At 35.6% G+C, this 27,211-nt stretch overlaps 2 protein-coding genes across 3 annotated transcripts; one reads left to right on the top strand and one right to left on the bottom strand.

The window, feature by feature from the left end:
- The first annotated feature begins 7,119 nt into the window (after positions 1 to 7,119).
- On the top strand, positions 7,120 to 15,149 carry LOC137948253 (tubulin-folding cofactor D-like). Its single transcript, XM_068794265.1, has 17 exons — positions 7,120 to 7,468; positions 7,702 to 8,249; positions 9,190 to 9,292; positions 9,451 to 9,627; positions 9,826 to 9,990; positions 10,390 to 10,506; positions 10,602 to 10,706; positions 11,014 to 11,184; positions 11,287 to 11,502; positions 11,800 to 11,998; positions 12,223 to 12,428; positions 12,597 to 12,818; positions 12,925 to 13,431; positions 13,520 to 13,789; positions 14,061 to 14,105; positions 14,317 to 14,502; positions 14,649 to 15,149. The coding sequence occupies exons 1-17, from the start codon at positions 7,295 to 7,297 to the stop codon at positions 14,928 to 14,930; spliced, it is 3,693 nt and encodes a 1,230-aa protein (XP_068650366.1). The 5' UTR covers positions 7,120 to 7,294; the 3' UTR covers positions 14,931 to 15,149.
- A 281-nt stretch (positions 15,150 to 15,430) lies between these two features.
- Positions 15,431 to 23,738, bottom strand: LOC137948025 (methionine aminopeptidase 1A-like). Of its 2 annotated transcripts, none has more exons than XM_068793929.1 (17): positions 23,603 to 23,738; positions 23,317 to 23,420; positions 22,795 to 22,845; positions 22,117 to 22,302; positions 21,789 to 21,864; positions 21,549 to 21,596; positions 21,393 to 21,437; positions 20,578 to 20,677; positions 18,100 to 18,151; positions 17,548 to 17,608; positions 17,231 to 17,294; positions 17,042 to 17,140; positions 16,802 to 16,875; positions 16,609 to 16,678; positions 16,240 to 16,305; positions 16,038 to 16,126; positions 15,431 to 15,805 (listed from the first exon to the last, which is right to left on the bottom strand). In XM_068793929.1, exons 2-17 carry the CDS (start codon positions 23,388 to 23,390, stop codon positions 15,728 to 15,730), a joined length of 1,233 nt encoding a protein of 410 aa, XP_068650030.1. In that variant the 5' UTR covers positions 23,391 to 23,420; positions 23,603 to 23,738; the 3' UTR covers positions 15,431 to 15,727. The 2 variants fall into 2 exon arrangements, with proteins under 2 accessions (XP_068650030.1, XP_068650031.1); XM_068793930.1 differs by having other exon boundaries at positions 17,231 to 17,292; positions 17,567 to 17,608; positions 23,603 to 23,737.
- Between the last annotated feature and the right edge of the window lie 3,473 nt (positions 23,739 to 27,211).

Below are 27,211 nucleotides of genomic sequence, written 5' to 3'. Positions count from 1 at the left end.
ATGCCTACTAGAGACTTCCACCAGAGTCGGGTTCTGGAAACTTCCAAGATCCGTGGGGTTTGAATCAGCGGAGGGGCCCTGTAGGTCGGTACCGCCTGATGCCGCTACAGAAAATTGCTACCATAAGAAGATAAGAACACAATTAATTTTTTTGCAATATTCTGATTTAAGAAGTCCTACTTCATTAGAATAAAAAATGAAGCCAATCTTCTGAATTTTCAATTTAAGAATATCATGATAGAAGAAAATTAATTTAACTAATTTTCTTTGAATAAAAATTTTAAAACTAATATAATGAATTTTAGGGTTATTATTGTGCTATATTAATAGATTGAGTTAGATACAGATATCTATAAGCATAGGTTAAATTCACGGGTGGCATCGGGCTCGATTCCCGAGCAGCTCGAACTTGGCTTAGTCCCGGCTCGGTTCGATTCAATTTATCTCGATCTCGAATTGAATTTGAGATTGAGATCGGACTCATTTAAGTTAACTCGTTACTTAACGAGGGCCTAAGGGTTCAAAGTTAGAAAAAGTCGGGATTCGATAGCGGCAAGTTGGGGCACGAGTTCGGGACTTTGAGGAATCACGGAAATGAGGATTTGGGGCTCAGGAAGATTAGAAAGAAAAAAAATTGGACTGCAATCTGCAGGTATGTTTTGGTTTTTTATTCGATTTAAACTTTTTTTTCTTCGATATTTCTATCTGATCTTTTTCCTCTCCAATTTTTTTCTTCTCCAATCTTCGTCCATCGATCTTTGTAACTGAGTGTCACCGACGGAAGTGACAGAACAAAGGTAAGATCTTTATCTGCTAGTATTGTTTTGTTTTCGTCACTAACAAAAGTGACGGAATAGTCAAACAGAGATAAGCCCAATTTTATGTAGAAATATTGGTTTCTAAATACCTACTATTAAATTTATGATTTATTATTCAATTAATCACTTGAAAGATTAAGATTTCTTTGAGGTTTTATTCTCCAATTGGGCATTTTTAGAGCGGTTGCTTTGTCCAATATTTGGTGTAGTTGTCTTATCTGCGTTGTTGTTATTCAATTGGAATCACCCTCCATATTGTCACATGAGCAATTGGAAGTTACCATTTCATTGCACTGAAAAAAACCAAGAAAAAAAGTCATTAATTTGTCATAATTGTAGAAAACAATTGGGCTTGTAAAGTTTCCTTAAACTTATGATCATTTGGAAGACTTTTAATTTCGTTCTGCAGATTATTTTCTTAAAACTGGTTTATCTCTTGTCAATTCCGAATTTACCTTCCTTTTACTGCAGGTCTTTGGTTAATCTGTGGTAAATTTTGATTGAGATTCAAACCTTGAATGCATAGTAATTTGCACAATGAGACCCACTAAAAGCTAGTTTGATTTCACTGATATATTCCATGCAGTTATCTTTATTTGTTTTTGCCATGCCCTGGTTTGGAGAAGCCAAGCTTGTACACTCGAAAGTTCTCAACCAAAGCAATCACCGGTATAGAGTAATTTTTTGAACTATATCATCCTCTTTCCTTTTGGAACTCCAGTTTAGAATTAGATCATGTCTGCTTTAAGTATATAACTAATGTAATTATTTTTGTAGAGTAGACATTTACATCAATCTAAGGGTCCAATATTAGCAGAGCATTTTCCCTTTCCCTATTTGTGCTGATCGGCTTGTCCAAAATTTTATTTGAGTCATAATATTCTGGGAGAATGGGTGCTTACAAATCTTTATTTGTTGATTGAGATATGAGTGTATTATTTTTCATAAACTAGACATTGATCTCATACTTAAGCTTAAAGACTAAGATTATCACTTGGATATGCTCAATTTTATGTAGAAGTCATGCCCAAATTTATGTATAATATTATATATAATTTATTTGACATATATTTTATACAAAGTTTTAAATGTAGGTTGGAGCTCAAACTCAATTATAATTATTGGGCTCGAGCTCAATTACAATTTTAGGTTTGAGGTTGGGCTCGGCTCGAGCTCGAGTTCGAAATATTTAAATCAAACCCAACTCGAACATAGACAAGTTCAAGCTCGGTTGGATTTTCAATGACATCCCTACCCATAGGTATTAGCGGGATCATTCGGTTTAACCTAAGTTGAAATGGGAATGCAACTGAAGTTTTTCCCATATTTTAAGTAAGAGAGAGCTATTTTAAGTGAAAAAACATAAGAATTAGGTAGTGGAAATTTATTTGCCTTATTACCTAGTCCTAACTATTTTCTTAGACCTACCTTTCGAGTCTAAAAATAAAGAAATAAAGAAATATATGAAAAAGTATAAGACAACACCCCATTGTGGTAAGACCATTAGTTTCATTCATAAGAATAGATTGGTCGAACTAGTTCAACCTTAAACATGACATATATATTCATGGTTGATCCAATACGAAAAGTCATTTAGTGCTAAATATGCAAAATGAGACGGTTGCTATAGTTGTTGATCAAACGTCTGAGATAGTCGTTGATTGCATGGCTAAGATAGTCGTTGATCATGATCAGATGGTTGAGATAGCACCAAATGACTTTTTCTATTGGATCAGTCATATATATATGGTTGATCCAATACGAAAAACTATTTGGCGCGAAGGCTGAAATAACCGTTGATTGGACGACTGAGAAGTTTGTTCAACCACTAGTTGAATCTAATCTAACTAAGTTTGACCAAAATTAGTCATGTTTCCGGTTTATGATTGTTTTAGCTTTAACAACATTTGTTTAAAACCAACATATTTGTTTTTAGGTGAGTTAATATATAATTCTAAATCTAGTTGATCATATAATTATCCAAATACTCACAAAGCTCTTATCCATGCTCTACCACTTTATCTCCACTCACACTATTTTAACAATTTATTTTGTTTTCCTACCATAAAACTAAATAATGCATTATCAAAGTTGATACAAGAACATGTTACAAGTGGAAACAATTAAATGATTATTTTCTTATATTTTTAAAATAGCATAAATACCTATATGTGTTATTTTTAATATTCAAAATAGCATTTACATATTTCTATGATTATTCAAATAAAAATTAATGAGAATAAGGAGTATATCCTCGTTATGCAAGTAAAATGGAGGGAGTTATCTATTCCTCTTGCTTGGAGAGGTCCCCCCCTACGTGGGAAAGGAGTGACAGCTCTCTTTGTATTTACTAGATTTATAAAGATAAATCCAGATTTGGAGGGGTTTAATTGGTTTATTGAATTTTATAGCTAATTTTATCTTTTACCTCAAATGAAGCAACCCAATATACAAATAAGATAATAGATGATTGCAACAAACAAGCAATCACAATGACACTAGATTTATAGTAGTTCATAACCCTATTTTGGATTTCTAATATGCTCTGAAAGTGTTTGTAACTCAAAGTTAATTCACGATGTTCAACAATCAAATAACATTTATAACAATATACCTCGAAGGTTTGAATTATAACACCTACCTACATTTTAAGATTTACGATCAACAACTAGGTGCACTCACCTAGACCCATTCAAAGATTTTTCAACTTCCAATTCACTTAGAGATTTACAATGTAAAGATTATTTGCTAATAATATCTCTAATTAGGTTGATTTTACAATAATGCAAATATAAATGAATACACCAAGTCCTAGGTGATTTTACTAAAGTAATAGAAATTCGATCTTAATGAATTTAAAATTTTATTTGTCTAAGGAGATGTGGATGTAAGCATAAAAATTTGATCACTACAAATTAGAACCCAGATTTATGGTCTAGATTGTGCACATTAATCAACAATCAATATTGAAAAGTGGTCGGTCAAGAGGGGGATGAATTGAAGATTACAAATTAAAATTTAACTTAAGGTGTGAAAATATAAAACATGTAACCATGCAAATTCAAAAATAAAACATTCACACACTATGTTAATCCCGGCCGCCGTGGTCATCCTAATAGCTGTGTGTGTTAATCCCGACCGACGACTGTGTGTGTTAATCCCGGCCGCCGTGGTCGTCGGCTCATGGGGGTGGTGTACTGTTATGGTCTTGGGGTTAAGTACCTATGCCTTTCGCTCCTAATAGACCGGTCTTTTGGATAATATTGACTAGGTGTTTATCATTTGGTATCAGAGCAGGCGCCACGTCCCGAGTTCGACTCCCGCGCGGGGCATCCGTGCGTGTTAATCCCGGATGTCCGCATAGTTGTGTGTGTTAATCCCGGCCACCGTGGTCATCCCGATAGTTGTGTGTGTTAATCTCGACCTCTAGGGGTGGCATCAAGCCGAGCCGAGCCCGAACCTGCCTATGTTCGAGCCGAGCTTTGAGTCGAACCTCGTCTCGAGCCCAAAAATTTTAACCGAGTTCGAGCAGAGCTCGAGTTTCAACATACATTTAAAACTTTTCAAAAAATATATATAAAATAAATTGTATATAAAATTATGCATATATTTTACATAAAATTGGGCATAACCTCTACATAAAATTGGGCATAACCTATATATATAATACATATATAAGATCGGGCATGACCTCTACTTTAAATTGAGCATAATCTATGTATATAATACTTATATAAAATTCGGCATGACCTCTACTTAAAATTGGACATAATATATATACGTAATACCTGCATAAATACTCCATTAAATTGTCTATACATTCCATAAAAAACTCCATGAAATTGTTTATATACTCCATACACTCCATAAAACAGTTTAAAGACTCCATAAAATTGTCTATACATTCCATAAACACTCCATGAAATTGTTTATACACTTCATACACTCCATAAAATAGTCTAAACACTCCATACATTGCATAACATTATGAATAAACTCCATACAATAATCAAACACAACAAAATTAAATGAAATATCACTATCAATTTACAATCACCCAAATAAAAACTATAAATCCTTTAAGTAAAATCCTATTACTATTAGAGACTTACTAGAAAATTACAAGAAATATTTTAAATTTTTCTTAGGAAAGTTAAATGGACCTCTTATTGCCTTTTCTAATGAAATAAATAAAAAATAATAGTTAATCTAATATATTACTATACTTATTGATAAATTTTTAATAAAATACTTATTCAAAAATTTTCTATACGGTTTTCTAGCCAATTTTGGAAAGAAAATCTTACTTAGAAAATTATATGATTTTTAACAAGAATTTATAATTAGAAAAATATTTTCAAAAAACATGAGGCACTAATGGTCCCTATATTTCTACTAAAAATGTATTTTCAACATTTATTGAAAAAACCATTAATGGTCTCTAGAAACGTATTTCTACTAAAATATCTTTTCAATTTCTTCAAGAGCCACGAGGAAGGGACAAAGAGTTTTTTTTCCCCTTGTTTATGATCTCGCATGGAGGGGTGGTTTCGAATAAATTATATATAAAATTATGCATACATTTTAAAAAAAAATAATATGGGAGGTTCATGATTGAATTTCAATAATGGATTAAAATGCACTAATATTAATCTTTTTTACTCCAATTGTTGTCTAGCTCGTTTTGTAATTTTTGAATCTGGCCATAAATTTATTATGGCCTCCTTAGTGCCCCTAGATGAAAATTTATACTCTAGGAAAAACTAGAATTATTTTCCTATGATACATATTCCTAAAAAAAAACCTTTAAATAAAATCCTATTACTATTAGTGACTTATTAGGAAATTACAAGAAATATTTTAAAATTTTCTTAGGAAAGTTAAATGGACCTTTTATTGCCTCTTCTAGGGAAATAAATAAAAATTAATAATCAGTCTAATATATTATTATACTTATCGATAAAATTTTAATCAAATAAAATGTCAAACACAAAATTGCAATGAAAATTGCTTCATGCTAAAAGTATTACAACATTAACTGTTAAATACTAATTCAAAAAATTTCTATACAGTTTTCTACCCCATCTTGGTAGGAAAATCTTACTTAGAAAATTATATAATTTTTAATAAGAATTTTTAATTAGAAAATTATTTTAAAAAATGAGATACTAATAGTTCATAGAAACTTATTTCCATAAAATGTATTTTTAATTTTTTCAAAAGCTATGAGGAAGGAAAATTTAAAGAATTTTTTTTTTTTACTTTAGGATCTCACACGTGCGAAATTATCTTCGAGCGGGGGAGGGGGGATATTATTTCTGCCCTAATTTCTCCCTTGAACTTACTGGTTCTAGTTTTTCGCCGAGACGACACGAAGGGAAGGGGGTTACGGCGCCGGGGAGGACCTGTCGTCGGAGATGGCGGCGGCGACGGAAATAGAGGCAACGACAAGGAGAGGAAGAAATCAAACGGATGGCCACAGAGGCGGCCGACGAGCAGCTGTTGACGACGGTAGAGGCAGCGACAATAGCTGACGGGAGGGACTTGACGGTAACGAGGGGAGGAAAAAATTTCCCCTCCCTCGCTCTCGCTCCCGCTCCCGCTCTCGCTCCTGATCCCGACTCACCTTGAGTCGGCTTGCGAGCCGACGAACCGAACCTGGCTTTGGTCAAGTTCGGCTCGTTAATTTAAACGAGCTGATTTTGGAGCTCGGGCTCGAGAGATAACGAATCGAAGCCGACACTGAGCCGAACTCGAGCCAGCTCGGTTCGAAGCCACCTCTACCGGCTGTTGTGGTCATCAACTCGTGAGGGTGGGTGTACTGTTATGGTCCTGGGGTTAAGTACCTATGTCTTCCGCTTCTAATAGGTCGGTCTTTTGGGTAGTATTGGCTAGGTGCTTAACACAAATTTTTTTATTATCAATGTTCTCCTATTGGTATTCACTGTCCAATAACCCATGCTTAGGAAATTTTACTTTTTTAGCTCTAATAATTAAAATTTATATCAAAGAGATTTCGACTCTCTTTAAGCCACATGTAGCTCAAACATATAGATTGGCTAGATTATAACTCTAACTAAACCCTTATCTTAATTAGAATAAGTTCTGGATTAACCTTTATAAAAAGAAAAACATACAAGGAAAAAATAAAATCACCCTTTTTACACTTGGAGAGTACTTCTCCATGAGATATCCCAACTTCCAACTTTGTGGCACATTGTAAGGATAATAACAAGGGTTAGTAGCACATTATAAGACAATCTCAAGCCGAAGCCTTAATTACAAGAAGTCTAGAGTTTTCGGGGTGAACATGAAAGCAAATCAAACAAAAACCCTTTCGAATATCTCAGAGGCGAAGCAAACGCAGCACTGCAGCTCAGCCTCCAGTTCAAGCGGGAACAACTGCAGTTACCGGTCGGAAGTCGAGGCCTCAACCACCCACCATCTATTGTACTCAGGAAATCGCTGATTCTATAATGACGGAAGAAAACACAAAGGAAATTAAGGACGATGACGAACTTGAAACCAGAGAGCAAGTTCTCCAGAAATATTTCCTCCAGGAATGGAAGCTCGTCAAATCGATTCTCGATGACATCGTCGCCAATGGCGGCATCACAGATCTGTCATCCGTGGGCGAGATCCGCTCCATCGTAAGTGCATTCTTCTCACTTGGTTGTCTTTTTCATGTGTTTCGCAGTTGGTGTTCCATTATGTGGGACAATTTTTTCAGCTGGGGCGTGGGTAGTAGAGTCGATAACTGATGAAAAGAATTGCTTGTTCGAAGCTCATGGTATTTGTTTACTTTTTCGAGGTTCGAACCAAAGTTTCTCTGGTTCAAAATGATTAGCTTTAATTTCGAGAATGCTCTTTTGTGACTGTGCAGATGGATAAGTATCAGGAACAGGGCCAACTGATAGAGCCTTTCCTCGAGATAATGGTTTCTCCAATAATGCAGTTAGTCCGCACCAAATCAATTGAACTGGGCACTTCTGACGAAATTCTCGAAATAATCAAGCCCCTATGTATTATTATCTATTCACTGGTGACAGTCTGTGGCCACAAGATGGTTACGAAGTTCTTCCCGCATAAGGTTTCGGATTTGGAACTTGCAGTCTCTCTGTTGGAGAAATGCCATGATGCGACTGTTAAGACCTCGTTGCGGCAGGAAAGTACTGGAGAAATGGAGACGAAATGTGTTGTACTTTTGTGGCTTTCCGTACTCGTTTTGATTCCGTTCGACATCTCTTCTGTGGATACTAGTATTGCTACTCCTGGTTCTTATGATGGTGAGCTAGAGCCGTCTCCGCTGGTTGTGAGGTTACTAAGTTTCTGCAAGGATTACCTATCAAATGCAGGCCCAATGCGGAGAATATCTGGGCTGTTGCTTTCGAGGCTTCTAACACGTCCGGACATGTCAAAGGCCTTTAGCAGGTTTCACTATTTGAAATGCATAACTTTCATTCCTCTTCTTCGTCATTTTGCTTTGTCTGTTAGAAGGTGAAACAGTGCAGTAACTACACCAAAATTGAGTTATGTGTATTTGTTTCTTGTCTAGTAAGGGGCTTCCACACTCAATCATATTTCAGAAGAACTGCTAAATTTTTCCCTTAGCCTCCTTTCACTTGACACCTTTTTGTTCACTGGATAAATACTGAGTTGACAGATAGCCATACTTGCTCCTACCAATAGTAAAATATGATTAATTGAAGTAACCGGCTTCCTTATTTAGTTTCATCTGAAGGAAATAAGCTAATGGTTAAGCAAAAATGAAAAAGCTGATCCAGATACTATGAATGCAGTGAAAATGATCAGATCTCATATTTGTCCATCTTAAGAATAAGCAACTTTGTTAAAAGCTGGGAATGCATGTTGGCTCTAATTCAATAATAGATGCAAAACTTAATTTTTTTTTCTGTTTAGTTGTGTTTTTCTCTGTTCTATATTATTGTTCAAATGCTGGTTATGCTCTAGATGATTGTTTTATTTATTTAATCAAACACTGCATTCAGTACCTCTTAGAAGTACCTCAAGGATGTCATGTATATTTTTGGAGCTGTCTTTTATTTTATATCATTATCCTTGGTTATGGATCACCTCATATTTTCTGATCAGGAATATTTTGAATGTAGTGTTCTGTGACCTGATAGAGCAACAATGAATTGTCTTGATTCTTGTTTTGCACTTAATAGTCTCTATGATTTCTTGGTTGGCAGAACTCTTGCTGGTAGCTATTTGCAAATTTTTGCTTGTATTTATTCAAACATTTCTTCCTTCCCTGCATCTTTGTTTATATGTACAGTAGGTATTCTTTGAATTTAGGCATTCCTTTTGATGTCTGAGCTTACATCTGGTCCCTTTGGATTCTTCTCAGCTTTATTGAATGGACACATGAGGTTCTATCTTCTGTAACAGATGATGTAGTAAACCACTTTCGACTTCTTGGTGTTATGGAAGCATTAGCTGCAATTTATAAGGTTTATTGCTATTTTTGTTCTGTTTTTCTCCTGTTCAATTTGAATCATATTCATATGTTAGACTGTCTGCATAAATCTTTTTACTTCTCTTAGTTGGATTTGTTACATGTGCTCTTAGTACCAAGTGCTTACACAGCTGCTTTATCTTTTTAATGCAGGTCGGTAGTCGAAAAGTTCTACTTGACGTGGTGCCTACTACTTGGAGTGATACCTCCATTTTGATGAAGTCTACGATAGCAACCAGAAGTTCATTGCTTCTCAAATTTGCAGTGAAGTTAATCCAACGCGTTGGGCTTACTTGCTTGCCTCGCCGACCCCCCTCATGGCAATATGTGGTTAGAGTGATTCTTCTAATAATTTCGCCTAAGTTTTTTTTGTTCAATTTTTTGTTTATTTTTTTCCCCATTTGCCCCTTTTCTCTGGATGTTCTAATCCGATTTGCTTCATGATCTCCTTACCATGCATAGTGTATTTGAGATTCTTCATAATTCATTTGGTGTAACCAAGTCTAGCTGAATTGTTTTACAATGTAGGGGAAGAGCACCAGACTTGAAGAAAATATTTCATTCAACAGCAGTCGAGATGACAACACATGTTATGATCTACAAGATGCAAAATTTCTGAAAGAAGAAGATATGGATGTCCCTGAAGTCATTGAGGAAATAATTGAGCTTCTCTTGTCTGGTTTGAGGGATATGGTATGTGTTTGATGATACTGTTGTTCTGAATTGCTTTTGAACAAGTTGCTTATAGGCTTGTGTCTCTCTGTTTCTCTGTTTTTCTCTTTTGTATGTTTATATAGTAGCTGTAAACACCCTGAGTATTTTGGTCTATGCTGTTCACAGTTGTAGTTTGTGTAAGGCAGAATTATGCAGTTTTTTAACAAAAATACTTCTTGTACTCAATTGTTCCCATAATTACATGCAGTAAGATCCATATAACATCTTGATTTTGTCAGACAGCAAAGAGATAAATATATAAAAAGAGTAAAACAGTGATGTATATATAACTTGCTTTTGTGCATAAAAAATGTTTTAGACCTAATTTGGCCTTTTATTTTTAACTTTATGTTTAAATAACTTTATGTGACAGCACAGGACACAGTAGTTCGATGGTCAGCAGCAAAAGGTGTAGGACGCATCACTGCACGTCTAACATCATCCCTTGCTGATGAAGTCTTATCTTCCATTTTGGAGCTTTTCTCACCAGGCGAGGTTTGATGCAACTTCTCATAACCACTGTTTACTTCTTTATTTTTGGTATCAATACAGGGTTCAAATGCATATGGACGAACGTCATGCTTTTACAGGGTGATGGGTCATGGCATGGAGGTTGCCTAGCTTTAGCTGAGCTGGCTCGTCGAGGATTGCTTTTGCCTTCTAGTCTTCCAAAAGTTGTTCCTGTCATTATAAAGGTGAGGTTGCCTTTTTTTCTTAGACACTGGAATTTGACTTCTAAAAGTAATATAAGTATTGTGCTCCCTTCATTTCTATCAATACTATCAGCTATTTGACAATTTTTTTCCACCATCTTTGGTTTTTTGGTTTTCACTTGCTATACTTGATAGGCATAACCAACAGAACTGCTTTTGCTCAAGTTCTTGTTTTCTTTTATCCTTTAGGAGAGAAACTTAATGTCCAATTATCCTGGTTTAATATTTTATTTATGAAAATCACTCCATATATTAGTCCTGCTATTTACTGTAGACCCATTTTCCTTAGGCGCTTCATTATGATGTTCGAAGGGGCCCACATAGTGTTGGCTCCCATGTGCGTGATGCTGCAGCATATGTATGTTGGGCGTTTGGTCGGGCATATTCTCATTCAGATATGAAAAGTGTCTTGGAACAACTTGCGCCACATCTTCTAACAGTTGCATGTTATGACCGGGAGGTTCTAATATCCTCTAACACTACCAGCTTTTACTCTTTATTTAGCTTACAGATATTTGAAGTTTTCTTAATTAAGCTCACGGAAAAGAAACATATTTTGCAGGTTAACTGTAGGAGAGCTGCAGCAGCTGCTTTTCAGGAGAATGTAGGAAGACAGGGGAACTTTCCACATGGGATTGACATAGTGAATACTGCAGATTATTTTTCTCTCTCCTCCCGAGTGAACTCATATATTAATGTTGCTGTTGCCATTGCAAAGTACAATGTGTTTCTTCATCCTTTTGTGGAAGAACTGGTGTCCAACAAAATTTGCCACTGGGTATGATAATTCTATATATGGTGCACTTGTATCGTTATTTTTTCTGTCAGCTGATATTTATCTTGGGTATTGTCTGACAACTGGACCTATGGAACCTTGATAGTTTCTCATATTTGTGGACCCATACAATTAAATAGTTTTAAGGAAAATGTACTAAATGCGAGCTTAATGATACCGATTATCCACCTAGTTCCAGGACTTGAAATGACCATTAAACTAACATGTCTAGGTTTGGTTAGCTACTTCTTTTTCCTACTCTTTTGTGCTGGGCTTACTCATTAATCCTTAATGACCCAGGACAAAGGCATAAGAGAGCTGGCTGCCCAGGCTATTTCTGCTCTTGGAAAGTATGATGTTGAGTACTTTGCTGATGCTGTTCTTGAGAGACTTGTTCCATGCACCCTCTCTTCTGATTTATGCATGCGTCATGGGGCTACCCTTGCTGCAGGGGAACTTGTTTTGGCTCTCCATAAATGTGGCCATATCTTATCTACAGGTTGGTAATATCTGTTACTATTTTTTGACATATGCTTGGGTTGGCAATCAAAAGTAACAGTAGTTAGATACTGTACTCTGATCTTTTGACTAAATCCTCCATGATGTCTTGTAATTTCATCAAGAACTAGATTTGTTAATATATACTCAATTCTCCTCGTGCAAAAAGAAAAAAAGAGGCAAAATATTTACTAAATGTAATTTGTAAAATTGTTTTGTCCCCAGAAAAGCAGAAATCTGTTGCAGGAATAGTTCCAGCTATTGAGAAGGCTAGACTTTATCGTGGCAAGGGTGGAGAGATCATGCGTTCTTCTGTGTCACGGCTTATTGAATGCACAGCTATTGCTCATATCCCCTTGCCAATTAAGATAAAAAAAAGTTTATTTGATACCCTTACTGAAAACCTAAGGCATCCCAATGCACAGATACAGGTACACATTTTCTTCTGTTTTTTTTTTAAATGCCCTTGATATAGTTCTCGTCATTCTTTTAAGAAAAAATGATGAATCTCATAATGAAACCATACTAATGCAGTTCTAGTATTGGATGGATGTCTCGTAAAAATTTATCATAATTGAACCCATTCAGTTGACATACAGGTTTCTGCTGTTGAAGCATTAAAACACTTTGTCCCATCCTCCCTTTCTGCAACAAATAGAACAGGGCATGATATAATACATAAGTATCTAGAACTCTTGGGGGACCCTAATGTGGCTGCAAGGCGTGGAGCAGCACTGGCTCTTGGTGTTTTGCCTTCTGATTTTCTTGAAAATAAATGGGAGGAAGTGATGAAAAGGTTATGTAACTCTTGCTTAATTCCGGTATGTATTAGTTTCAAGGATTTGGTGTCAGTCTTTGCATTTCATGAACCATAGTACTGTAAACCTTTGTACTACAGACTTAGTGAAGTAACAATCTACACTGCAGGATGACCCCAATGATCAAGACGCTGAAGCTCGTGTTAATGCCATTCAAGGTCTTGTATCTGTTTGTGAAACATTAGCTGGGGCAAGTGTAAACTTCCATGATATAAATATTGATGCCAAATCTCTATACCAGCGTATTAAAAATGAAGTTATGCAGACTTTATTAAAAGCTCTTGATGATTACTCTGTGGACAACAGAGGGGATGTGGGCTCATGGGTGCGTGAGGCTGCTATGGATGGGCTTGAAAGATGTACATATATCCTGTGTAATGGAGAGACTCTCAGGCTGGAAACAGATGGGACTTTTGCTCTGTTTGATGAAACTCTAGTCACCAATGTGATTGAAGGTATTCTGAAACAAGCTGTCGAAAAGATTGATAAACTACGTGACATGGCTGGGAAGATTCTTCAAAGAATATTGTACAACCCTAAATATTTTGTTCCATTCATAAGTGAGAAGGAAAAGCTGGAAGGAGTGGTTCCAAATGATGCAAATTTAGAGTGGGGAGTAAGTATATAATAACCAGTTGTGGCTAAAATATGTTTACTGTAAACTATCTGATTTGGTTTTTAATTCCTTCAATTTTTCTTTGCAGGTTCCTAGTTTCTCTTATCCACGGCTTGTGAAAGTACTTGAGTTTGCTTGTTATAGCAAATCACTGCTTTCTGGTCTGGTTATCACAATCGGTGGACTGCAAGAATCCTTGAAAAAGACATCACTTGCAGCTCTTCTAGACTTCCTCCATGTTTCAGAAACTGATGATAAAGATAAAAGAATTGCAAGAGAATATATTCTGAGTGACAACCTCCTTTGGGTACTCCACAAGTATGAAAAATGTGACCGAGTTGTTGTACCCACTTTGAAGGTGTGGAAACTTGCCGTCCAACATAATTCATGCCAAATGCTTTTTGAAGTTTGCTTCTCTATTACCCTCAGTTTCATTCTTGATTTAGTTATTATCTTTTAAAGACGATTCTGAAACTATAATCATTTCATTAGCCTATTTGTATTCTATGGAGTGCTTGGAGTTCTGAATAATTCTTGTCATCAGCAGTACAGGTGGATGAATTTGTTCAACAGTCTGGCAAATCTCTTATTAATGTGTTGCTTTTTTCTATTCTTTTATTTTTTTCCAGACCATTGAGATTCTTCTCAGCAAAAAAGTGTTCCTGAACCTGGAGGTCAGTTTATGTTTTATAAACTTTTAAATATATTGTTGATTTCTCAGTAAAAATGAGCATTGCAGAAGGCCCATATTGCCTAATAAAGTGGATGGCTAGTTACAAACAGGAAAAACTGAAAGAGCAACTGAGAAGCATGCTCATAGAATCTCTATCTCACTGTTTTATTGACTAGTGATAAATAAGTTACTTCGATCCTATCATCAAACAGATTTATACTCAAGACTTTGCTGCTCGTATATTAGCTTCATTGGCAATTGAGTTGAAGGGATCAAGGGATTTCTCTAAGTTGCAAACAGGTATTTCTGTTCTTGGATACCTGACATCAGTTCAAGAGCCCATCAATTCACAGGCTTTTTCAGAGCTTCTGTATTTTCTAGGACACCGTTATCCCAAGGTATTTGGTGAATAGTGGTCTGGCCTTTTTATTTTGTGTTGGATCTTACCTTCTTTTTAATATTTTTATTTCAATTTTTTATCCTCTACCCAGTTATGCTGATGAACTCCATTTTTTTTTTACTTTTCTTGTATCTTGTTGCTAAGATACGGAAGGTAGCAGCAGACCAGGTTTACCTTGTCCTCCTCCAAAATGGCAAGCTTGTTGCTGATGATAAAATGGACAAATCACTTGAGATACTCTCAGAAACTTACTGGGATGGTGATATTGAAGAAGCAATAGTTCAAAGGCTACTGTTATATCAAATAGCTGGTTTGGAGACCAGTAAGGTGAACAGCTCCAAACTAGACAAGAGACTTGCTGGAAAGAGGGTTAGTGCTGATGAAAACGAGTCCTACGCTGCATTGGTTGGCTCCACTGGCTTCTGATATTTTAAAGGCCGAGTGCCCAATAGTCTTTTGTCTATAGTACATTTATTTATTTGGTTGAGAGTTTTGGTGGCAGAGTGACGCATATAGAGGTTCTTATTTGTTATTTCCCTCTTGTGAAATGCAATTTTGAAACATGCATGATGTTAAGAATTAGATACCTTAATTCAACATTATTGAGAACATTGTAGAAGAAATAATCAATATTAGAAGAACTTTGTGAAATTACGTTGTGTCCCCAAATGATGGGAGAAAATTAGAACAATCGATATATAAGAGTAAAATCCTTAAACTGTCTTTAATGAAACAATAATCAATAAGTTGATCTGTGTGCTAACACTACATTAATTAGATCCTACATTATATTTGATTAAAATGATGTTGAAACAAGTATTTTCAATAGTACTTATCTCAGTGTTCACAATTTTTTTATTTTGAAAGAACAAATTCTATTTCCAAAAAAGAGTCATTATGCCAACACAAACACAATAACCTCGAAATGGTCCCAAGCAGAAGCGATTTTTTAACCTACAATTGCACATGATTCTTTTAAAACAAGTGAAAAACGGTTTATACAATTGCACATGATCGTAGAGTAAATGCTGTTTGACATACAAATACATGAATACTGTGTCGTCAGTCTTTCACTAACCGCTGATATATATTGGTGGGAGAATAAGAGGCAGCCACTTCCTCACCACTGGATGAAATTGCATCCATGAATTTAAGCACACTCAGTTATTGAGCAGTCAGCCAAAGACACGGATGCAAATAAAAAAATTCTTGAACTTTGATGATCATGGGCTTAACCAAGCGAACATCTTAGGCGAAGTGGGTAGCCGGGCTGTCAGCACCTCAACTCCACTTTCTGTCACCTGCAACAGAGTGGTTGATGAGTAGTTAAGATTGAGAGAGAGAATAGTCTACCCACAAATAGGGATTACAGTCTATGCAAATGAACATGAGCCTCTCAGATGACAAAAGCATGGACTTAGGTGGTGACCAAAAGACAACCAAGAAGCAGCATAACCATTTTGTATCGTCCATTACTAACGCTGAGAATCTGGACCCAGTAATGAAAATTTTTTTAACTAGAAATAACTTTACCAACAGAGTATGCTCAAATTGAGCACTGCGCTTGCCATCTGCAGTTGCAGCAGTCCATCCATCAGGCCACATTCGATCACGCCAAACTCCTAGAAATAGTATCCTCTTCAGTGTCCACATAGTTATAGGGGAATAATTAATGCAAAAATCAGCTAGCAATAAAATAAAGAAACAGAATTCCATTATTGCAAACTAGAAGAACCTGCATTAATCATTGGTTCTATTGTAAAAGTCTGTCCTGCTTTCATCACACCCACTGCTTTATTTCCTGTAACTTGGTTAAGGGACACACTGTACACTAGCAATATAATTAGTTGAAAGAGAATGAAAAATGTCTTACTTCCATCAAATCTTCTTTAATTTTTTATATATACATACTAAAGCTTTACTTAAATTCCGGTCTTGAGTTGCATTTGTTTTTTCTGTCATTGATTTTCAAGCAGACAAGTTGTATGAGAAATGATCTGTAAATCCGCCATGTCACGACAAAGCTCCAGAGGCACTGTCCCAAGCCTAACTTGAGATCTGAAATCATGCACCAAAAGAGAGAAAGATCTTTCAGAAAGGATACTTGCATAGTGAGGAATATTTGGAGCACAGTGAAACAGTTCACCAATGCCATGCCCACAGTAGGATTTCACCTGCATTCATGAGATCCACAGCAAGGTTATGTTCAATGTTTAGACAACTATCTGATGAAAGGAGTGAGAATCTCTTATGTCAAAAGTAGTTTTAATGTGTACATAAAAAGATATTTCAGTTACCACAGATAATCCAGACATTGATGCATGCCGGTTAATAACTTCCCCAACTTCACGGAATCGGACACCAGGTTTAACTGCAAAAAGAGAAGAGCATATGTCATTGTGAACTGAAATTTATTCCTTTCTAGTTTAACAAAGAACCAGAACTTTTCGACACAAAAATTAATGCTTTCAGATTTCAACTAGTACCTATAGATATAGCCTTCTCTAAGATTAATGCTAACTGATTTCAACAATTACCTACTGATATAGCTTTCTCTAAGCACTCATATGTACATCGGACCAGCTGCTGAGATGCTTCATCAACGTTTCCCACAAAGTATGTCTCATTTAGATCACCTACAGATTTTATTAACTTATTTAGTGAAATATAAACATCTCCATACACGGAGAAATGTTAGGCAAGATAAAGTCAGGAGTATCCCTCACCATGAAATCCTTTATAGTAAACAGTCACATCAACATTAACAATGTCACCATCTTCTAACATCCTGCAACAACATAATGCCGGTTTGAAAAGTTGACATTGTCACACTGGTATATATACCATCATATACTACAAGATAATGGAGAGTAGTCTATAAAAGGGGGCCGCAACATTACAAGCTAAAATAAAAGAGGATCAACAATAACCACATCCACATTAATTATGAATGTTACTTTTTTACTTTTCACAATGGATCATCGTCATCATAGACATATTCCTATTATGTTGGGTCCACCTTGTAGAAGCTAAAAGCATAACTTAATTTGCTCAGTAGACACCTGGCATCTGGAATTCCATGGCAGATAACCTCATTAACTGACCTGCAGAGAACAGAAACATGACTAATAATGGTCCAGAAGAAAAAACAAAGGCAAATGATATAAGGTTTCTTTTAAACATGGTATTCATGATTAGCATGCTTTTCAAAAGCTCACAAGTTTGATGAATATTTAAAATTTAACTGGACTTTCACATATTTTAGCAAAATAAGGCTCCAAGTGACCTAGCTCTAACAGGATGAGATCGTTTTACCCTTTGATTTTATGGATCTATATTGAATAACAAGATTGCCATTGAGAGCCAAAATCTTGAGTACAAGAGAGACAAAGACAAGGAGGCAATGGCAAATTTGTCATTTTTTAATATATCTACACATAAACGTGAAGGGAAAATGTTCACTTTCAAGTCATTGAAACCTTAGGCTTAATAACCTGTTAGGGCAGAATCAACCCCTAGGCCATTTTAAAAATAAGTAAAATTTGTTTCATATTTAGAGGAGAAGGACAACATAATAAGATACACAAGTACATACGTGCAGCAAGACTTCGGGAAGAAATGATAGTTTAGAGGAGATGGATACCCTCCTGCAGAATGATTATGTGATTCAAAAACCAAATGATTAGCCCGAACACAAACTGGTCCATTGGATAACAACAATACCAGTTTTCACAAAGAGTATGTCACCAACAAATCATATAAAAACAGAAGCAGTGGACTGATAATAACTTAAAAAAAACTTCCCACAAGGCACACACAATTTGAAAATGATATTACCATGATTCTATTTTTTTTTTTTTTTAAATTACCATGGGCATTGGTCAGAGATGGAGGGGATGGTTCCAGTCATTTATATCTTCCCCTACTTTTTATTAATTCAGTGGATCAGGTTCTAAATGTAAAGATTCTGCCATCCACATTTGAATTGATGTCTGGTCAAATTGGAAAAAGTGAAGTTTTTGCTGTAAATCTGGTTGCAGACAGTGTATAATTTCTGCCTCAATGTTGAGCTGCAAAAGGCTGACTTTCCCATCATGTTATCTTGGGCTTCCCTTTTTCCATGTCCGCCTCAAGAAGCTTCTCTGGAACCCAGTTATCAAAAGAATTATAAGGAGGCCAGCATCATGGAAAGGTAAACTTCTCTCATTGGCTTGTAGAGCTACATTGATAAAATCTACTTTGGCTGGCATTCCCAACTATTTTCTCTCTCTAATTCCAGACCCCTCCAGTGTTATCGACAAGCTGGAAGCAATAAAAAAAAAAGTGCTCTGGTGGGGCCCATCTGTTCCTTCCATTATCCATAGGTGAGATGGGAAGATGTTTGTAAGAAAAAAAACTGATGGTGGACTAGGCATCAAGAGGTTAAAGCTAACGAATGAAGCCTTTCTTGCAAAGATTTGCAACACAGAATCCTTATGGAGGAAAGTTTTAAATGCAAAATATGGGCTCAACCCAAATTGCTGGTTCCCTGTGTTGACACTAGCATATAGAACTTCAAGTATCTGGAAAAGCATTATGAAGTGGAAGCATATCTTCCAGCCATTCACGAGATTCCATATTGGGGACGGTAACTTGACAGACTTTTGGTCAGACTTGTGGCTTGGGAACTTAATCAAGGAGAAATATCCAAGGCTCTTCAATCTTGTGATGAACAAAGAGGTCACTATCAAAAGAATTGAGGGGATGCATATGGTGAATGGAACCATCAATTCAGAAGGAACTTGAATGAAGAGGAAACCAATTACATTGCAGAACTGTTATCTGACTTAAGAGTCCATCTACTTCAAGAACGACGAACAGATTGAAATCATATGGACTTCGGAGTCTTCCAGGCAATTCGCTATAGCCTCTCCATACAAGCATCTATCGGGTTAGTCAGCTCATGTGGCAGCTATTTCTCTCTCATGCAAGCTGATAGCGCTGCCAAAAGTTAGCATTTCATTTGGTCAGCCACTCATAAAAAGATCCTTGGTGAAGAGCTGCAAAAAACGTGGACGCCCTGCGTTAAATTCGTTTTACAAATTTTGCAACTTGGAAGAGGAGACCATTGATCATTTGAAGATCCACTGCCCTTTTAGCACTCAGGCCTAGGGCTTAGTCCTAAACAAATTTGGATAAAACTGCTGCTTCACCAGGTCTTTCCCAGATCTCGCTCAGAGGTTCCCAAAACAATTGCCTCTCACTGGCCAAACTCTCTGGCAAGCATCTTTGACTCCTGTCCCTTGGTTATTGTGGAAAAGTTGTAATAACTGAACCTGCAACAGGGATGCAGTCTCTCTGGCTAGCAGAATAGTGAACTTATTCCAGACCATTCTTCTCTAGTCAAAAACATAAAAAGGCCTTCAATTCTGCTTTCTGTGATTTAAAAGCACTGATATTTGGTAGCAACCTTCATTAATCGTCAGCATCCGTCTCTCGTTCCATAAATTCCTCCGCCCTCAAGGTGCCTCAAATTAAATTTCAAATGAATCTCCTTTAGTAACCCAGGTAGGACTGGGATTGGAGGAGTCATAAGAGATTTGGGGGGGGGGGGGGGGGGGGGGGGGACCCAGCTGAAGCTGCAATCAGTGCTGTAAAGCAAGGTTGCAAGCTGCATTTTGACAAATTTTCAGCCCCATTCATTGTTGAAGCAGGCTCATCTAGTTTGATTAGTTGGATGAATGGCAGCTCCAAGCCCTCTTGCCGTTTAGATATATTTATGAAGAAATCATGGATTTATACAAGTCCTTCGTTGTTTCATGGCAGCATACATTAAGGACTGCAAATTCTGTGGCGGATGTCTGAGCTAAAAAGGGTGTTTCTCGCCCATTCCGTGTATTTGGGAACTCTTTTCCTTTGTAGCCTGTTGAGTTCTTTGTATTTTTTCTCAAGTTCAATAAAATTTTCCACCATTTAAAAAAAAAAAACGAATTGCATTAAAATCAGCACAGGGGAAAGAGAGTGTTCGTTATATCATGAACAGGGTACAAAGCCTATCAGAAAAGTAAATAATATTGTGTAGAGAATACCCTACCAGCGGCAACTGTGGCCTGATGGACAACTTCATCAATTTCATCAGTTGTCACTCCAGGACGGATCACACGAGCAGCGGCATCTAAAACCTGCCTTGCAATCTGAATTAAGAAAGCTTTTAGGAAGAGAACACCCTAGCCATTAAACAAAGAAACCAGCAAAATACAGCCACATCTCCAGATCTTATGGATCAACATGGTAAGAGCAGGATAACTGTCAGATCATCTCCTTTCCGTTAATATTGTTGGGGTACTTACAAGCTTCTCATTTATACTATCTCACTATTTCTTGGAATTAGTTCATAAAGCCAGTTATGAATCTTTATGTAGTAGGGATAAGGCTCTTGATGAACATGAGATTATAAACCCAGCTAATAGATGCTGCACATATGTCTAATTTGCAGTTATCATAGAGCATATGTGCTCAGAGAAGGAAACTAAAATATGCATAGCAAAAAATATGCAAAATGAGATGTTCCACATAAATAAAATAAGACAAAACTACCACAGAAGAAGGTAAAATTCTAAGGAAAAGAAATGGCAACATTACTACCAAATAAAGTTAAAAAGGAATTGTAAGAATCTCTCTATGCCTTTTGAAATTACATACTGCAAACAGTTCTTTGATGGTACAATTAATTACACATGGACTAACAAAGCAAAGTCAAATACCAATAGTATAACACTCAGCAATGTATAACTTTAGGGCCATGAAGATTAGGTAATAAAGATTCAGACATGAACAAGAAAACCAAATCAAATATAAAAAATGGCACAAAGAAGTGCCACTGCATGAAGTAATTGTGAAATAACTTACTCGACAAGTTTCTCTCATTCTCTCTATCTGATCTTTTGTTTTGATCTGCATAAATTGCCATAATAATCAGAATCAAAAGCAATCCCATACCAATAATAGGGTAATATAGAAAGAATATTGCAAAGGCAATCAGAAGCTGTTCGGCTGGAAGCTTACCTCCACAATATTTTGCAGGTCACTGCTGGGTTCAATCTTTGGAATTCCCTGCACCAGTTGATAAATTGTCTAGATTAAAAATAACATATTTTTAGAAAGAGTAAAAATAATAAATTGCACATGAAATGTCAATGAACATGCACATATCTAAGAGAGATCTTTGTGCTAGAAACAAAAGTATGAAGAGAAAGCATTAAAATCAGGTAAACAAGTAATGGAACTTAAGTAAAAGCAGCTCACATCTGTGGCCCAATCAGGTTTCTCAATGTCTGCAGGTACAGCACGTTGACTTGATATAGGATAGGGCCTTAGCAGTCTGCACACCAAAAAAAAGAGATCCAAATATGCACATGTCAAACAGCAAGAAACAAACAAGTTGGGAGGAAAAAAAGAGAGTACTAAATACGCATTGGAGTACAAGCTACAGAGAAAACAAAAGGTTGTCAATGTCTCCAACAGATTATGAAATCCACAAAAGATAACTTCTAGCTTCAGGTTGGATGGTAAGAAGTTCAATCAAACATGTTTACAAGCACATACAGACAATAAATAACTGAAGGAAGTGTACCCGGTCCAATCAAAATGAGGGAGTCTGGATGTTCGAGCCTTGCCCTTCTTTAGGCAATAAAGCCAACCATTATTTAATGCTACTGCAATTTGTTCATCCGGGGTACTTGCAACAAGTGAAGATAACTTAGACTTCACATGAACAGACTTATGAGAGCTCCATGATGCCTTGAAACAGTCCTGAGTGCTGTAATACCAAAATACATAATATACATAAAAACGTGCAATTATCAAAGCCTAACATTTCAAATGAATAGAAACAAGACGTTAAAAGTGATAAAACATGCTAAATGAAATGTTTCCAGTTATATATTGTTGATGAACACATCATCCCTACTGCCTGTTCCATGCCAAATTAGTTGCATTATACTCTGAATCAACATTTCTCAAAGTTACTTACTCTTGATCTCACTGATATCGTAGGTACTGCTACCAATCAAAGGATGGTTTTTTATGACTACAAAAATAAACTATTTTTGAGGAACTGAACAAAGTCCTACCTAAATAAATTTTTTTGTAAGTTACCTCCTTTTACACGCAACAAAATAGAAGCAAAGAAAAGACATTCATTTTTTAAGTCTTTGTAGCAATCCCTCAATACATACCAGTAAAAAGCTTAAATATGATTAATCATCCCATGCCAGAACAGAGGAATCAAATGCAGCAAAGGATTACAAACCAGAAAGCAGAATTTTCCTTTGGCAGCTTCAACTCTATACACTTGGGACATCTGCATACAGGAGTAACAATAGATTTACAGGGTTAAGCAAATTTTTTTAGAGAAACAAAAACAAAAGCTACTGCCAGAGATAATAGAGCCAAATAAAATAAAAAAAGAACTATATGTGATAAATTTTACAGACTCATACCCTAGTATATAGTCGACCAAACCACTGAATTCTAGGCTCCAAAGATAATTGTTACATGAGATCACAAAAAGTGCCCACAGCATAATTAACAAAATGGGAATATCTAATACATAGAGCATCATTTGAAAAGACGAATCAACGCAATGGATGCTCATTCTTCCTAATCACCAAAAGACGAATCATTTGAAAAAAGTTCCAAACTGCATTTGAGCATCCCAGCATCGACTTTACCACTTAATGTTATTTTTCCATTGCTGGGTAAACTAACAAACGCAACTACCGATGTAACAAGACCAAATAAAGGAAACAGTCAAAGGCATATAAGCACGTACTGAAGATGAGCTGGCTTGCCACAGCGTGCACACAATAGAGTGGGCTCCGCCGAAACATTTGAACTCCCATCCATTGCAACAATCGCCCCCAGTTTAAACAACCTCTACATAAGATACAACGATAAGCGAAAAAGAGCAACCATTAGCTCGCAGGCATGCAGTTGACATTTCCAATCGACAAGGAACAATTTAACAGCTTGACGAAAAATCGAAACTTTATGCATGAAGAAGAGTTAAAGATTCCGGAAAAGGGAATATAAAACGCAGGTGACAATTCCATACTTACCTTGAGTGGTGGAAGATAAAAGTGTTGAATCACGACAGAAGCTTCGAGGTAAAGAGCAACAAACGGAGAACGGCGATGCGAGGAGGGAAACCTTTCATGAGGGTTTTACTTTTGCCGATCTGCTGAGCGCCGATTACTTCGAAAATGCGCGCACAGACGATTAATCGAGTGCGCTGATACATCATATCGGGCCCACCACCGAAGGAGCCCATGTAAAACACACTTCAAGTTTTGAAGACGGCGTCTAGGGATGGCACGGAATCGAGAACTTGCCTATGTTCGCGCTTGACTTAATTTACATATTTCGAACTCGAGCTCGAGTTTGAACCTAATAATTTTCACCGACTTTGAGCTCGAGTTCGAACCGAGTTCGAATATATATTTAAAACTTTTTAAAAAATATATGTGAAATAAATTATATATAAAATTATGCATACATTTTATATAAAATTGGACACGACTTCTACCTAAAATTGGGCATAACCTATATACATAATATATCATAAAATTGTCTATACACTCTACATAAAATTATTCATAAACACTAGATAGTATTATGCATAAACTTTATACAATAATCAAACACAAAAAATTAAATAAAATATCAATATCAATTTACAATCACTCAAATAAAAACTATAAATTCAGTGGAAATTTATAAACTATAGTTCTTTCTCTTCATGCTAGAAAACAATATACTAAGTCCTCGTATGATCAAAATCTCCACCTATGACAAAAACAAAAGAATAAAAGTTATTATTGTTTGATAAAAAAAATACTCTTCCAATACTAGTTACTTAATGTAGTGAAAAATATTAAAATTATCATGATGAGAAAAAGATAAAAAATCAAGTAACCAGTAGCAATATCTCCACAATCTTCTTCTCAGACTCTAATCATCAAACAAAAAGTTAATAAATAAAACTAAAAACTTACTCAAAAATATAATAATAAATAATTATTCAAAAATAGTTCACCTTTTGATTTCTCTTTATACAGTGAAGAGTCTGAACCCAATCACCACCACAAATCAAAGTTTGAACTGTACTTGGTGCCAAGGAAGAACGATATGGGTCTATTACTCTACCACCAACACTAAAGGTATACTCTGAACCTATTGTTGATATGGGAATTACAAGGATGTTTGCAGTCATCTTAGATAATACCTGAAATTTTAAATTATTCATTTTTCACCATTCCAAAATATCAAAATCATATTGTGATATTTTCTCACAAATATACACACCTTCTTCAAGATAATTTTCCAATTCTGACTTTGGTGAATTCACTACCACTTGTTTCACATAAGTCATTAACTTTGACCAACCTAAACTTGATGAAGAATGTGACTTACGACATGTGGAAACACCCGTAGAACTAATACTTGAAGCAATCCCTTCATTGTTAATCTCGACATTATATATGGATCCATCTTCATTATAAATCTCACATAATGTCCGTCGAACTAAGTTTATATTTATTGTAAGTTACTCCTCAGAATATATCTCTAAAAAACACATTGCAATCAATCTTAATTTGACCCTTGAATCCAAAACTGAAGCAATAACTATCAAAAAATTGCATTCACCCCGGTACTTCTCAAATTTCCCTTTCATTCTACCAACCATTATCCTACTAAAAATATTTTTATTTGTAGAATAAAAATTCAAAATTTTTTTTACCCTATATACCTCACTAAGGTACAAATTAGAAGTAGGGTAGTCACTCCCAGAAATTATATTAGTGGCTATATTAAAAACTTCTAGAATCCCACACACCTTTTTAACCTTTTCCCATTCATCAAAACTTGGCAAACGATCATAAGTTGATTCTCTATCTTGAAATCTAAGGAATGCATATTTGAATTTTAATGCAGAAATCAATATATCATAACTGGAGTTCCAATGAGTTGGACAATAAATAACCAACCTTTTTGCATTTTGTAGTTGCTGAACAATTTTTTTTAAAAAAGTGTGAAGTCTAGCCTTAGACAAATTTATGAATTTGACACTCTCACACATATTCTTAATAATATCCTTAATTTGTGCAAGACCATCTTGGACTAATAAGTTCAGAATATGAGCACAACAACGCACAAGAAATAACTTCCCACCACAAACTAATTTCCTATTTCTTGAAATATCATCTTTCAAAACTCTCAGTCAAACATCATTATATGTAGTATTATCAACTGAGATACTATATACTTTATTTTTTATATCTCAATCTTGCAAACACTTGTAAATAACATCTGCTATGTCAACACCATGACGAGGAGGAATATGCACAAAACTCAAGACTCATTTTTGTAGCTTCCAATTATTATCCATAAAATACTTAATAATAACCATGTATTCAATCTTTTGATTCTGGGACTTCCAAAGATTTGTGATAAGACTAATCTTGTTAATTTCTTTTAACAAAGTTTCTATTTTTTTTCAACCTCATACACTTCCATACACTCATTCTTAATGGTCTTACGTGATATTTTGTCATAATTCACATTTGCCATCTTCATTATAAAATTAAATCTCTCCCCTTCTACTATCATGAATGGATGCTCATGCATAAGAATCCAATGAGCAATGAGTACTCTCATTCTAGCTTGATCATATTTGCCTCCAAAATCCATAAAAGGAAGGCTAAATGAACTTTTATTAACATTAGACCCCACTGGTAGAAAGTCTATGGTTTTTTGTTTTCTCATTGCCACTTTTCTACTAAGACAATGTTTCAAATGTCGACTTATATGTGTGGTCACTCCACTACTAATAATACTCAAATTGGTTTTACAATGAACACATTGAGCCTTTTTTGTACCATCAATAAGTGGGACTTCTTTGAATTCTAACCACACATGAGACATTTTTTGTCTTTTTGAACTCTAGATAGAGTCACCTCTTCCTCATTTCGGGTACCTTCATCCAGGTTCACTTCTGTTACATTAGCAGTTCTAAGGGGGTACGATTCTGGTGGAGTCGAGTCATTATCTAAGGCCACACTAGAACTAGTGTTAACTAGTGATGTCAATTGAGAAGAATTCTTACTCTAAAAAAAATTTTAAACAAAAAAAATCCAAATAATAAAGATAAATCCAAAAAAAAGAAAGATTAACAAATAAATGTAGAGACATAGATGAGAGAGGAGAAGATTAACAAATAAATGTAGACACATAGATGAGAGAGGAGATAGAAACAATTTCTATTATGCAAGGGTTCATTAAGGGGTTGGCTCGAGCTCGAGCCACGTAAAATCACATATGGTTGGTTGAAATATCAAGTAACTTTCTGTATTTTGGAGTTTCTAGCTCTATTTTATCTATCTAAAAAATAAATAATTGTAGCAGAACACCCAAAATATTTGTTTTAGTAGATAAGTTTTGTTATCTTTTAATTCTTTTGTTGATATGAAACTTATTTCTCAGATTCGATCAGAAGCTAAAGAACACACATGATCATCTACTTTTCAGCAAGTTTTGCTTATACCTACTCTTTGATCTAATATGTAATTTGTTATAACTACACTTTCGTTATAAACATGGACATGATAGAAAAAAATATTGATATAAGCAGAACCTTTTGATGAACATGAACCTGCTACTAATTCTAT

This window comes from Aristolochia californica, unplaced genomic scaffold (genome assembly GCF_029961685.1).
Source record: "Aristolochia californica isolate CCGP_79_NKW_82.1479 unplaced genomic scaffold, dmAriCali1.0.hap1 SCAF_13, whole genome shotgun sequence".
In the NCBI taxonomy this organism is placed as follows: domain Eukaryota; kingdom Viridiplantae; phylum Streptophyta; class Magnoliopsida; order Piperales; family Aristolochiaceae; genus Aristolochia; species Aristolochia californica.
The sequence above is the reverse complement of the archived record's forward strand: the minus strand, read 5'-3'. Positions and strand labels throughout refer to the sequence as shown.

Coding starts and splice junctions, on each gene's coding strand:
- LOC137948253 (XM_068794265.1), top strand. CDS start 7,295: ATGACGGAAGAAAACACAAAGGAAATTAAGGACGATGACGAACTTGAA. Junction 10,707..11,013: donor TTGTTCCTGTCATTATAAAG/GTGAGGTTGCCT, acceptor CATTTTCCTTAG/GCGCTTCATTATGATGTTCG. Junction 13,432..13,519: donor ATGCAAATTTAGAGTGGGGA/GTAAGTATATAA, acceptor TTTTCTTTGCAG/GTTCCTAGTTTCTCTTATCC.
- LOC137948025 (XM_068793929.1), bottom strand. CDS start 23,390: ATGGATGGGAGTTCAAATGTTTCGGCGGAGCCCACTCTATTGTGTGCA. Junction 21,438..21,548: donor ACCTGCAAAATATTGTGGAG/GTAAGCTTCCAG, acceptor CAATTTATGCAG/ATCAAAACAAAAGATCAGAT. Junction 15,806..16,037: donor AATTTGAGCATACTCTGTTG/GTAAAGTTATTT, acceptor ACTCTGTTGCAG/GTGACAGAAAGTGGAGTTGA.